This window comes from Camelus bactrianus, chromosome 1, assembly GCF_048773025.1.
Source record: "Camelus bactrianus isolate YW-2024 breed Bactrian camel chromosome 1, ASM4877302v1, whole genome shotgun sequence".
NCBI classification, from domain to species: Eukaryota; Metazoa; Chordata; class Mammalia; order Artiodactyla; family Camelidae; genus Camelus; species Camelus bactrianus.
The window spans coordinates 119,771,753-119,785,630 of NC_133539.1; the positions used below are offsets into that span (position 1 = coordinate 119,771,753).

At 42.7% G+C, this 13,878-nt stretch overlaps 1 protein-coding gene across 8 annotated transcripts in view; it reads right to left on the reverse strand.

Moving 5' to 3' along the window:
* Positions 1-13,878, reverse strand: part of OXNAD1 (oxidoreductase NAD binding domain containing 1) — a 60,035-nt gene that overhangs the window by 36,634 nt on the left and 9,523 nt on the right. For 3 of the 8 annotated variants that reach the window (XM_045524862.2, XM_045524865.2, XM_074371955.1), the window contains 3 exons: positions 8,863-9,004; positions 6,628-6,754; positions 6,313-6,376 (listed from right to left, as the gene is read on the reverse strand). In XM_045524862.2, coding sequence (XP_045380818.2) covers positions 6,313-6,376; positions 6,628-6,746 — 183 coding nt within the window. In that variant the 5' untranslated portion in view covers positions 6,747-6,754; positions 8,863-9,004. The other 5 variants (XM_045524864.2, XM_010966033.3, XM_074371964.1 and 2 more) reach the window with 5 other exon arrangements.

A 13,878-nucleotide genomic window follows, 5' to 3' on the forward strand; every position in this document is an offset into this window, starting at 1 on the left:
CTACCCACCAGAGGGCCAGGACCAAGCTTCACCCAGCAGTGGGCAGGCACCAGCTCCTCCTGCCAGCAAACATGCATAAGCCTCTACTCCAGCCTCATCCACCAGGGGAAGATACCAGAAATAAGAAAACAACAATCCCAAAGGCTGTGGAGGAATCCACAAACACAGGCCAGACTCCACATTAGGACCAGCTGGACTCTAGCCCTTGGGTGACGAGAGGAGAGTACTGCTGGGACACACAGGATGTCTTCCACAGACAGCCACTTCTCCAAGATCGAGACACACAACTAACCTACCTAAAAATACAAATAGAAAGATAGACAATGTGAGGCGGCAGAGGAATATCTCCCAGGCCAAGGCACAAGATAAAATCCCAGAAAAAGAAATAAGTGATGAGGAGATAGCCCATTTTTCTGAGAAAGAGTTTAAAGTAATGACGAAGATGTTCAGAGAACGCAAGGGGATTATAGATGCACAGAGTGAAGTTTTTAGCAGAGTTGGAAAATATAAAGAATACTCAGAGTTGAAGAATAAAATCACTGAAATGAATAACAAACCAGAAGGAACCAATAATAGACTAAATGAGGCAGAAGAATGGGTCAATGAGCTAGAAGACAGATTAGTGAAAATCACTACTGTAGAACAGAGAAAAGAAAAAAGAATGAAAAGAAATGAGGATAGTTTAAGAGAACTCTGGGACAATGTGAAGTGCACTAATATTTGCATTATAGGGGTCCCAAAAAGAGAAAAGAGAGAGAAAGGACCTGAGAAAATTTTTAAAGAGATAATAACTGAAAACTTTCCTAACTTAGGAAAGGAAACAATCACCCAAGTCCAGGAAGCGCAGAGTCCCACACAGGATCAACCGAAAGAGGAACACACCAAGGCATATAGCAATCAAATTAACAAAAACTAAAGATAAGGAGAAATTATTAAAATTAGAAGGAGAAAAGCAACAAATAACATACAAGGGAGCCCCTGTAAGGTTATCAGCTGATTTTTCAGCAGAAAATCTACAGGCCAGAAGGGAGTGGCATGATATATTTAAAGTAATGAAAGGGAAGGGAGCACTGCTTTTGCTAACAGACTATGTGAGTTTCCATGTCTTTAAGTGAACTGTAAGTACGTTTGAAATCTTTCTGGTTAAGTGAGTAAGTATTGTTTCAGTGACCTATGATCCTATCTGACTAAGTGTTTTGAAGCTTTCTGATATTTCTGACAAACTTACTATCAAGTTTTAATTAAAGTTCTCTTCACCTCCAGCTAACTTAAAAATGCTTCAGAGGGCCCCTAAGGCATCTCAGAGAGAAATATGAAACTAACTAGGACTGTTTGGTAAGTTAAATTACATGGAAAGTATTATCAAATGAATAAGTCTCCTCAGATTGTATGGTACAGATGAATGCTATTAATATAAATATTCTAAAAATTGTGTAAGTTTCTGAAGTTTGGATACGTCCTAGTATGTTGTCAGTCTTAATTTTAGTTGTTATGTTAAAATACTGTATGTCACAACTTCGTTAAGATTCTTTGTCAAAAACATTATAATCCGATTTCTAACCTTGTCTTTTTAAGCCCTTTGTCATTCATTCATGGACAGTTAAGCTATGCTCTGCAAAACTGCTTCATCTTCAAGAAGATTCACAGACTTTTTGACAAGTACAGGTTTCTTTTAAATTACACTGCTAAACTGGGTTAGAAATTTTTAAAAAGTCTAATAGAAACTCTGATTTCATAAAACTTAGCAAAAAGGATTAATTACATAGGATTGAGTAAATTTATAAATACGACTATAATTTTTTATGTGAAATATTAGTGGCTTTTAATCTGTTTTCCAGATATGAGGAAACTTTTCCCCTTAAGCTAATTATGATTTATAATAACTTGGTATATTATGCTTTGTTAGGTAGAATTGAAGCATTTTTCTATCTGATCCCTCTAGAAGTTGGACACTCCTAGGTTCCAAGCAGCTGTATCAGTAAATACGAAAGGCCGCCTCTTGACAACTGCAAAAATCTCAATGTATTTTGGGAACCTCAAAAAAGGAGGAACTCATCCAAATTTGTAGGATGAAATCTGTGACCAGCCTTTCATGTGGCTCTCCTCAAGGCCCTTTTTAATTTTTTTTTTTTAAATGGATGTGCGGGGGATTGAACCCTGAACCTTGTGCATGCTAAGCATGTGCTCTGCCACTGAGCTATACCCTCTCCCTCCTAAAGGCCTTTTAAAATTTGTCTGAGATTCCTCATGAAAGGTTCCAGCATAGCCATAAAATAACCTAAATAATCAATTAACCACACTCATTTTGCAAACAAACTAATTTTAATTTACCTATTTTGGGGAAAATGAGGGTAATTTTAGAAAGAAAAGGGCTATATTTTAATGGAAGTTAAATTCTAGTTTTGTTAATTGAGGTCACTATTTGCTGCCTAAGACTCACTCTCCAGATGGCTCTTTGTTGTTTTGTTACTCACTGTAAAGTCTAGAACTCTGACTTTGTTTCTGAAGCTTATCACAGCAGTCTACGTTTCGATGAAAATCAGACGCCCCATGACCCGCAGTCAGGGAATTATACATACTAGAAGGAGCATCACTTAAAGCGCTGCCTCCAACCTAGATAAAAGGACCTTTATCAGATATTCTTAACTAGCCCATGTGCAATGAAACTGAATGAAACGGACTCTTGGATTCAAATTTCCCACTTGAGAAGGGCCTCTGCATTGGACTGGCCTACAGAAGGGACTGCTGCCCCCAAATGACATTTACAGCAGCATCAGAAGGAAAAGACAACAGTGGTGGACAGCTGGCCCAGGAGTCTGGACCAGGCCTGTAAGACCTATCATAATCTAATTCAACTGTTTACCAAATGTCTGTCTCTCTATCAACATTGAAAGTTACTGTTTTACTTTCAACCGCACTGTTGCCCCCAATGTTTAGGAAAGAAAGAGAACTCTCTACAGAGTTGTCACAGAGGGTAACTACTCGTGATGTGTAAACTTCTTGCCTTTTATTAAAAGTCTATTGCTAAGAGCACATGTACAATGCTTGTGTGACAACTGTGTGTAAGTGGTAAAATGCATGGCCTATGAAGTATTTCTCTGTTAACATTCCTCTCTCTTAGCCTGTTCACAGTATCTGATGAATTTTCCCCCAACGTGGATAACTAGGTAAGTATAAAGGAGGCCTGGCACCGAGGGACATGATCTGGACCTGGAGCAGGAGCTGCCACCTCAGCTTCGAGGGAATGAATATTTTGCTCACCAATGCTTTCTACTGAAAGATTTGCAATCAAAAGGAGAAATGATGGGGAAACTTGCACATGTTGAGGTATGGGGCAGTCATGCTGGCTTATGCATGGTTTGACGTAAACTTTACTGACCAAAGTGGCCTGCTTTATGGCCTTTTGGACAGGCATTGTACACCTGCTTTGGCCTTGAGAAGGGGCATGCACTTGAAAGTCAGAAATGGAGTAGCTGTGGTTCAGACCTCTGAGGTAAACCTAGGTGGCCACTGTGGGTGTGGTTTCTGACATGTTTCTGTATTGTTGAGAACTTGAGTTTTCTGAGCTGTGTTAGACTCAGGACACCACAAGCCATTCTCAAAGCAGTGTCTGCTGGTGAGATCATGCAGGACCCTGTGGGTTCCTCTGTCAAGTTTACGATCAAACTCTCTACCTGAAACTTTATTCCTTTTTGTGTTCTGCACCTGTTCCTCCTCAGGATTGAGGAGTATCAAAGAAAAAAGGGAAACTGGAACCAAACAGGACCCTGCAGGCATCCTCCCAACTCTGCCTCTTGTTTGTAGAAAAGGTAAAGTCTCTCGGGCCTCCCCGAGCCACAAAAGAGCAGGCTCAAACAGCTAATGACTCAGTGTCCGATGCACATTCCTGAGTTGTTTTACAGACACTATAACTGTCACCAGAGGGAAAAGCCAACTGCACGATGACCAGACTGAAGCCCCGAAGTAAGCCGTTCCATCTTGAGCAGGACTGAATCTGTGGCCAGCACAAGTCCAAGAACTGGTCTTAACACAACTGGATTACCACTATTGCTCATAATGATCTGTATGGGCATCAAAGTAATTGTAGCTTTTTCTGCTCATATATGTAAATGGGCAACTACAACTGTCAGCAAAGAGATGCTACAGACCCTCTTCCACTCTGAGAACATGGTGCCCTCCGTCAGCATGAAGAAATCACAGAAGACAGACCTCTGCCCATGACCCCACAGAAACAGAATGATGCTCTGACCAGCTTCAGGCAGGAAAGAGCTCTCTGCAGGAGGCTCCTGTTGTCTGGTCACTAACCTTAAGCCAGGCGCCTCCATGCTCCAGTCACCTCCGGCCCAAGCACACCTCTCAAAACTTGCTCACACAATACCTTGCCTAACCCATTGGTTCTTTCCTGGATCAAAGAAGTAGGAGCGACGAATACATTATTAGCAGATGTCTAACTTCCCTCTTAGCATCTTGAGAACAAACTCTGTGAATAAGATAGCTTCCAGAGAAAAGATCACAAGAAGTCGACAAGCCTGCAAGCAGTGGGGAAGGGTGACAACTCTGACCCCCACCTCTCACCTCAATGATTAATTGACATCACTTCCCTTTTCCCTTTAAAAACTTTCGAGGACGAGCAGACTCTTAGGAGTCAGTTTTTGCAGACACTGAGTCCACCACCTCCCCAGATCGCCAGCACTCTGATTAAAAGCAACTTTCCTTTCTAACACTGGCCTCTCTTGAGTGTTGATTTCTGAACGTCAAGCGGCAGGATCTGAGTTCGGTAACACAATCACATTATTAGATCTTACGTTAACTTTCTCTGTAGTTGTCTTAAACTTGGCTCAAAATAACTCCCCAAAAGTCTCAATAATTTTGTCCTGTAAAATTCTGAAATGCAGCTCTAATTTGGGATTGGCAAACAGGCCAAACCTGGGTGTTCTGGTAAGTATCGTTTTATTGGAACACAGCCACACCTCTTTGTTTACATGGTGTCCAGGGCTATTTTCACACTACAAAGGCAGTTTTATAGCTGTAACTAAGCATGGCCCTTGAAGCCTAAAATACTCACTATCTGATCTTTTATGGTAAGTTTGCCAAACCCAACTCTAATTCTACGTGTCTCAAAACAACAGAAAAGAGTCCAGACCAAGCCTATTAAATAAACTGCTTTTTCTTCAAAACCAGAAAGGTTTCACTTTAAAAAAGAAATCCTAACAAATCTCACATTTACAAAATGAGCATTTTTGTGTGTTGAACAAACCAAAAAAAAAGCATTTTCAGATTTATCATCAGTGGGGAAAGTATAGTTCCCATACACCCATAAATCTATTATGCTCAAGTAATTTTACACAGATGCCACAAAAAACGCACTGGCTTGATGCTGAATACACAAACACACCACTCTTGGTCCTAAAGCAGTGTTCTGAAAGTAGCATTAGCTCGAAAAGTGGGACCTAAATAATATACTCTTAGATTAAAGTATATTCTGCTTGTCAATGCTAAAAATTAAACTGCTGTGACAATACGACTTCTGAGCGTGCTCACAGGAGTGCTTAATCCCTTCTTTTAGTGAAATACATAGTTTTTTCACTGTTAGTTTAAATACACTTACAACACTAAGCTAAATATACCCAAATATGTGAAGAATCACTCAAAAAGCAAAATCAAATATCCAATTTATGTTTTTAAAAGAAAATGGGGTTACTCACTGAGCTGAAGGGTGAGGATCCTTCCTTTCCCAGCCCTGGACCCCTTCAGGAGGTGGGTTAGCCTTTCTACGGATGGTCTGAACGTGATGGGAAAAATCTGCACATTTTTCCACTGGGGAAGGGCACCAAGGACTCGCCCACCTTCCTCTCTCAGATGTCAGTGCTCTCTCCCTTGATGAAACAAGAAGTTGTTCTAAAGTAGGGATGGGAACAAGGACTTTGAGACACGGTGCCAGGAAAAAAGAAAAAAAAAAAAAAAAAAAGAAAAGTAAGCTACTCATAAACTGCAGGCAATACCAGAAGTTCTGTGTCTAAAATACAACCCTAAACATTACACCTGTGGGCTGTCCCCTCAACTGCTGCCACACGCCCATCATCAGAAACACATTCACTCCAAGTTTAAAGGGAAAAACTGGCGTATTGTACTGTCATCTTTTCAAATCAGTTGTCACATGCCCCGTTCAGAAAAGCTCTGAAGAGAACAATAACAAACTTTCCCTGACTGTCCTCTGAAGGGCTCAAGCTCGCGTAAGCCCTCTCTGAAAGCGAGTCCTCGCTGCGGGCAAACCGCCAGCTGCGGGAACTCTGCCCAGCCCCAGATACCCACCTCCCGTCGAACGACATCTGCAGTTCTCTCCAAGTGGTCAGTTTTCCTTCTGGATTTCATCATGCTTTAACGGAAAGTAAAATTAGGTTATTAAGTATTGGCCTCATAAAATTAATTAATTAGTTAATTATCGTGACTATCCCAAATACAATATGGCATTATAGGTCCCAGAAAACAGCCAAAGACAATCTGCACATTTAACTAAAGCTTAACGATCTCCAAGCAAGCAAGGTGCTACGCGATGCCTCCCACAACCACCGGCAGGTCAGGTCTCTGAAAATCAACCTCCAATGACACTGACGGCTGACAGCTCACCTGCTGAGGGTAAGGTGGCGCACAGCGCTGGGCGGCGATCTCCACGAAGCAGCCTGCGTGCAGATGGCCCTGGCACAGCCCTGCAGCCACCTAGGAATCATGACAGCGGTACAGGCCATGGCGCTTCCTGGGAAACATGAGATTCAAAGTGAAAACATTTGAAGCAAAAGTAGGGAAAGTCAGACCACCTCAGGGGCCAGTGAAGAAGAGTCTGGACTTTTGCTGGTGCTCTTATGAGCTGATCTAACAGCAAAACAATGAAGGGCCTGGCTTCACCCTGAGAAAGCTAGTGCTACTATTTAGAGTTGATTCGCTGGGTCGCCACAGAACACACATGTGTAATTACTGGTGCTGTCAAATGTTTATGGTCTTTATTAGTTTCCAAAATCTCAGACCAAATTCACATGACTAATCTTATGCTATTAGAGAAGAAGAGTGATTTTGTAACTGCCTAGTAATTATATTCTCCCCAGAGTACCACCTAGGTCTTCAGTGTTTCTTGTTAGACAACGCACAAGGTGCAGACAGATTTCCTGAGATTCACAGCAATAAGGATAAACAGACTCCAACTACATGCAGTGACACAGATGAGTATCACAAACATCACGTTAAATGGGAAGAATGGAAGAAGCCAGACTCAAAAAAGCACATATTCTCTGAGCCTAGTCATCGAAACTACAAAAACAGGAAAAAAATAAATATATGAAGCTAGAAATCAAGTTAGCAGTTCCCACTGGCGAGGTGGTAGTGACAGTGTTGTTTCTGAACCTGAATGATGACTGCATGGGTATTCTCATTTTGAAAAAAACTTCATCAAAACACAGAGGAGTCTTAGGGCAGTAAAATACTCTGTATGATACCACGTGTCACTATACATCTGTCCAAATCCACAGAGCATACAACACCAGGAGTGAGTCATGGCGTTAGACTCTGGCTGATTATGATGTGTCAGTACAGGTCCATCAACTGTAACAAATATCCCACTCTTGGGTCGGGGGGTGACGGGGTAGGCTGTGCACGTGTCGGGGTGGGGAGTGTATGGGAAACCTCTGTACTCACCCGTCAACTTTGCTGTGAACCTAAAACTGCTCTAAAACAAATTAAGCCTTAAAAAAATGCAATTGATCCATCTTCTTAGGATTTATGTACTTCTGTCTATATGTTACACTTCAATAACAAATTAAAAAAAATAAGCCAAAAGATTCTCCAGTATTTCAAATTCCAAAAACTACTGGCCTATCAGGAAAAGTACTGATTGGGAGTGGGATAACACATTTCTGCCTCCTGTCGTTCTGTTTTCCTCAGCCAGTTTTTGAAACATTTCTTTGCCTGAGATGGCCTCTTTTAAAAAAAAAAAAAAATTATTTATTATTTAATTATTTCTTATTTTGGCCAGAGGTGGGGAGATAATCAGGTGTATTTATTTTTAGAGGAGGTAGTGGGGACTGAACCCAGGACCACCTCGTGCACGCTAGGCACGCGCTCTGCCACTTGAGCTATACCCTCCCCCTTGAGATGGCCTCTTTTAACATGTTATATTGCCTTGTACATCTGCCTTTCCCTATCTGAGTCAGCTTGAGCATAAATGAAAATGTGTGAACACTCTAGTTTCTGAGACCTTTGAAGGCACCATATAAACTCATTGTAACAAATCTAGCGTTAGAAGAGATTCACGCGCAGTGTGCTGACATTCCTCCTCCACAATCGTGAATTTAGTCCTTCATTGGACATATATTTATTAAGAGCCCATCACGTGGCACGCCCTGGGGATACAGACATGAACCAGGCAAAGACCTCGGGGAGCTTACATTTTAGAAGACAGAGACAGGAAATAAATAAAGGTAAATAAATCAAGTAGTGATATAAGTCATATGCAATTTATTCAGCTACAGCCAAATCATATTAAAAAACTGCTCCATAACTAGTCTTTAGATAAGATCTAGAGGGGTGCGGGTATAATAGATCAGTGGTAGAGCACGTGCTTGGCATGCACAGGGTCCTGGGTTCGATCCCCAGTGCCTCCATTCAGGGGAGAAATAAATCTACTTCCTGCCAGAGTATGACGCAGCCTCGGTGTGGAGGAACATGCTACCGGCTGTCTTTCTCCCTGGTCAATGAAAGAAGCATAAGGCCTCTTTCACCCCACGTAAGACTACTAAATGCAGTTTCTCTCCTTTGAATGTGCTAAACTAAAAATGGTACGTCAATCACTGGAAGAAAGAAGGCGAAACTTACTTTAGAAGCCCAAGAGCATTTAGGAGTCATTAAGTGTAGGGCGGGCTGGCTGGCAATGTTCTGGTCCTGGAATTACACTGAGCCCTTTGGAGACACCCCGGCTGGAACAGTGTTTCCATACAGTGACACTCCCACAAAATTCCTGCAATGGCAGAGACGACATATAAGAACAATATTCTGGGAAACTGTTGAAAGGCACCGCTGTCTCTTAGCTGCAAAAGGAGAGGCTCGCTATAATCAGCCAGCACCACTCACAGCCAGCCTCTGCCATCCATTCCTCCTCCTCGGGTTTCTGCTTTTCTGTCTGGTTGTTTCTCTTGCTGTGTCTCGTTCTCATCTTCCTTGGCCTGTCTTTAACGCCTGCTGCTGCTTACTCAGGCTACCCACTCCACGAAAGCCAGACCAAGCGCCGAAAGGACAGTTATGTGTCATTTCCCTGATACTGTTGAACTGATGTAGAGTTAAATATGGACATGCTATTCTGCTCAATGTTTTGGACAAGTATTGCTAAAATAAACTGTCCTCTTATAAGATATATCTTTTAGTGATCATGCTGTTTGAATGGTCTACTGCTCAGCTGAACTGGTATACAAAGAAACAGTAATCTTAAAAGCTGTACTCTTTAAAATTCTAAAATCTTGTTTTTTAATGAGAGTAACCACGACCAAGAGTGACACCTATTGGTAAATAAAGGGTATTTTTTTATCAAATTGTGTTCAAAGTGCCTTCCAAAGCAATAAGGTATTAAAAAAAAAAAAAACTTCCCATATTTTGAAGTATGTCCACTGGTTTAATACATTCCATTTAAGTATTAATTAACTGTAAAAAAGTTATATATATTAAGTAATTTTCAAAACCAAAAAAGAATATTCTATCAATGTCTGTATCCCCATGGGCCTTAACTCACCAAATTTTTTTTTCTGAAAGAGAAAAGTATCATAAATGCTAAATAAAACTTCTGTCCATTTAAGGAGTTAAGTTACCGCAAGCAACAGCTTAAATTTAAGATTTAAAATGAACTCTACTAGTTTCTGTTCAATAAGTACATTTAAATTAATTGACACTTACTGGGGTGCCAGGCACTATTTTAGGCTGTGGAGACCCAATAAAGAAACAGACACGAGGCCCTGTCATTATGAAGTTTTTACCACAATGTGCACAACAGATAATAAACAGAGAATGAACAAGACAATTACAGGCTACCATGAGCGTGAGGAAGGAAGTAAGATGGGTGGGGTAAGTGGGGGAGTATCAGGAAAGGTCTCTCTCAAGAGACATCTGAGCTGAGAGGCTGCCAAGCAGGCCCCATCACAGAAACAAGCCTGGTGTGTTACAGGAAGCAAGGCCAGTGTGACCGGACAGCAGTGAGCTGGGGAGAGGGACAGGAGATGAGGTGGAACAGGCAGACACGTGCCAGGTCACATCAGGCCCTGGGAAGGGTGTGGACTTTTTCCTAAGGGCCACGGGAAGCAACCGAGGGGTTGGAATAAACCAGGAGAGGGATGTAATCCAATTTACATTAAAAGATCCCTCATAAAGACTAGACTGCAGCGGGGCAAGGGTCGAAACAGGAAATTCAGTTAGAAGGCTCTAGTCTAGGACTAGACAGGATAAAACTCTGAAACAGCAGAAGTTGATGGACATGGAGTACATTCTGGGATGAGAGTCCTACGACTTGCTGAGGGACTGGATGAGGCATGAGAAAGCAATGAGAGAAAGAAAAACCTCCAAGAGCACTAATGCATTGAAATAAACTCACAGAACTAGCACCACGCCCTCTGATTTAGAATCCTAGGTGCCACTGAGGAAGCAAAGGGGCTCCTTGCATTTGATAAGGGAACTCGAGTGGAATACAAGTTATTACAGAGCGCTTGGCACAGCATCAGCGGAACTGGGCTCAGATCTGACACCCTTTTGCTTGTTGACCTTGGGTCACCTCTTACTATCTGCAAATGGAGATGAGGTGCCAACACCACCTCACTGGACTGCTGAGAGGAATAAATGTCTGTGCAAGTACCTGGCAGGCAAGAGCGTTACTCAAAACCAACCCAAATAAGTTATCCCCGCCCAACAATCCAGAAAGGCAGTGGTCTGATGTTGCCGTAAACAACTGTCCAGCCTGACAGAATACAGCACTGGGCGGAAGGAGGGGAACAGCTCAGAGGTGGAGCCCATGTTTAGCATGCACAGGTCCTGGGTTCATTTCCCAGTACCGCCATTAAAAACATAAACAAACAAATAAACAGCACTCAGAAAATACAGCTGCTATCACATAATTACAACCTAGTTCTAAATTCAATGTTATACTAAGAATCCTGGTCAGTGTTATTTTCCAAATCAGCAGTGTTACGATTAAAAAACATTATTTTTAAACCATTAACCTGTGAACTCAAATGACTGTACAGCAACAAGTAAATCTGCTTTTGTTATGCTCTCAGAGCCCAAAACGTCTCATTATAAAATGTTTCTATTCCCTTCTAGGAGCAAATGTAAAGTTGAGTAGTCGCTGTAATGTTTTATTTTAAAAAGCTGGGTGGCATAAAATCACGCCTCACAGGCTTGGCTAGGGTTTCACTTTAATCAGCACAGTATGAACTCAGACAGGCAGAACCATACAGGGAACCACCTGTGGCCAGACAAAGGGTAGCGACAGACTAGCAGGATGAAAGTAGGATGGAAGGTCGAGGTGACCCCCAAATCTAGGTCGCAAGGGAACCAGCGCTGCTCTAGCAGAGAATCTCAGCGTCTGCGGGGCGCCGGACAGAGCCCCAGGTGCTGCCAATTGAATCTAGCTTTGCTTCCAGCACCATCATGTCACAGGTGGCACACAAGCTAATTAAGAGCCTCATTTCCGGGTCGGACAGGCCTGAGTTCTCATCACAGCTTACTGCCACTTACCAGCGTTGCCCCTTTGGGCGAGCTCCTAAACCTCAGCCCCTAAACCACAGGTTTCCCAATGATACTTATACTTCATTGGGCCATTTTAATGACATAATGGATGTAAACCATCTGGTACAGGGTCTGGAACACAGGGTCAATTACTATTAATAACTGGTTCATTCATTTTCCTTTTTCCATTTTAGGTAATACTGAGAAAAGCTGAAAAATTACAACGAAAAAGTACCCATCAACTCCTGTAACTTTTAGGATTACTAACCTCAGATTTTAAGATTACCCAGCAAATTGTTTTTGACAGATCCAAACTGCTTTCAAAAGGTCTATCAATTTATATTTCCACAAACCAAATTATGACTGCTCTCATTTCTGTACATTAAAAAACGCTCACTTTTTTTTGTAGGTACTTATGCTCAGAAGCACTGAGGAACTAAAGATGGTCCCCAACCTCAAAATGATCACTGGGGCCACAGAACAGACACTGGACTCTCTCCCCTGTCCTCCTCTCTACAAGAGGCTACTTGGAAAGTATCCGTGCCTACAAAAATACAGGGTGCAGCCACTGAGCTGTGTGGACTTTGCTGGAATTTCTCCTTTGCTCTGAGCAGAATCATCCCAGTTAAGCATCCACAGGTTTAACAAATGTTTAACAAATGTTAACTGCTGTGTAGATCTCCAATTAGGCAAAATGGAACGTTTGTGAAGCCTCTGAAATAATCTCCTATAAACCCCTTTAATGTAGTTCTAAATTTTCTCCCAGACTTCTCTGATCTCAGGTTTTCAAGCCATAAAAGGGCTAAATCAGGTGGAACTTCGGTGTGTACAAAATAGGTAACTTCATGCAAACCTAAATACGGTACATGTGATTGCTGAACCGAGTAAAACTCACAATTTCCATGCAAAAGTAGAATGTCAGATCTGAAAGGAATCTTGTAAATCACCTTTAACCCAATCCTTTTTTGGTCAGAAGAGGTAATAAGGCGCAAAGAATGTAAATATCCAGCTCCCAGAGCTAGTTCTCAACCATCATCTTCTGAGCCCCGATCTGCTTCTCAGCGATGATTTTTCACTGCATTCCTTCTCTATCAAGATAAGAATAAATGCCTAGTGATGCAATACCCCCTGTGAAATCCCGTTTTACCAAAACAGGAACGAGCGCTGCTTTCAAGACAAACCACCTTTTACATACATGCCTACCGCTTCAAGGTACATAAAGACCTCGTAATCATAACTCTGCATGCTGATACCACTTTTTTTTTTAAATAAACTGTGATTCATGTAAGTTATTTTTTCCCAGACTGTGGGAACAGACAGGCTCTTCATTGCCTAGTGTGTGATTTTGGTCAAGATACTTGACTGTATCTCAAAGATTAATAATGCGGAATAACATCTAAACTCTCAGGGTTGATGGAAGAATTATATTTAGTGCAATACCTAACTGTAGTTAATAAGGTTAGATGCTTGGCAAACACAGGACTAGACCTCAACCTGCCCAACAGAACCTGCTTGGTCCTTTCGACAACACAATTTAGCACAAATGAAGACAACATGCGGTGAGGGAGAGGTGGGGGTGTACTTGAATTGCCGAGTGCAGCCAGAACTACACGGTACGCGTCCACCCTGAGCTCAAGGTCACTCGGTGAATCAAAATTCCATGGGAGCTTTTCGTCCGTATTTCGTCCGTAGGCGGGGAGGCAGGGAGGGAGGTTCGGGAGGCTGAGCTGTGTTCCCGCCGCCGCCTCAGACCCAGCAAAGCAGCGCGCCCTTTTGCCCCGGGGCGCCGACAGCCGGGTCGACGAAACCTAGGCCTGCTGCGGCCCTCCGCGCAGTTAAGGCCTCGCTAAAATCCGCGGAAGTGAAACACCGTAACCACCCCCGGAGGAAGGAATCTCCGCGCCAAAGCCGCGGGGGAACTCACCTTACAAAGCGAGGCCAGCCTCCGCTCCTGGCACCGAAGAGCTTCCGGCGTGCCCAACGTGACGCAGCTGCCGCGCGAGCGACCCCCACGTTTCATTGGTCGTTGCCGCCCGATGGGCGGAGAGGTGCGCGACCTCGCTGAGAGGTCTCCGCCCCCTAGCTCTGCCATCTCCATGGGGACCGCTAACCGGCACCCATTTGTCC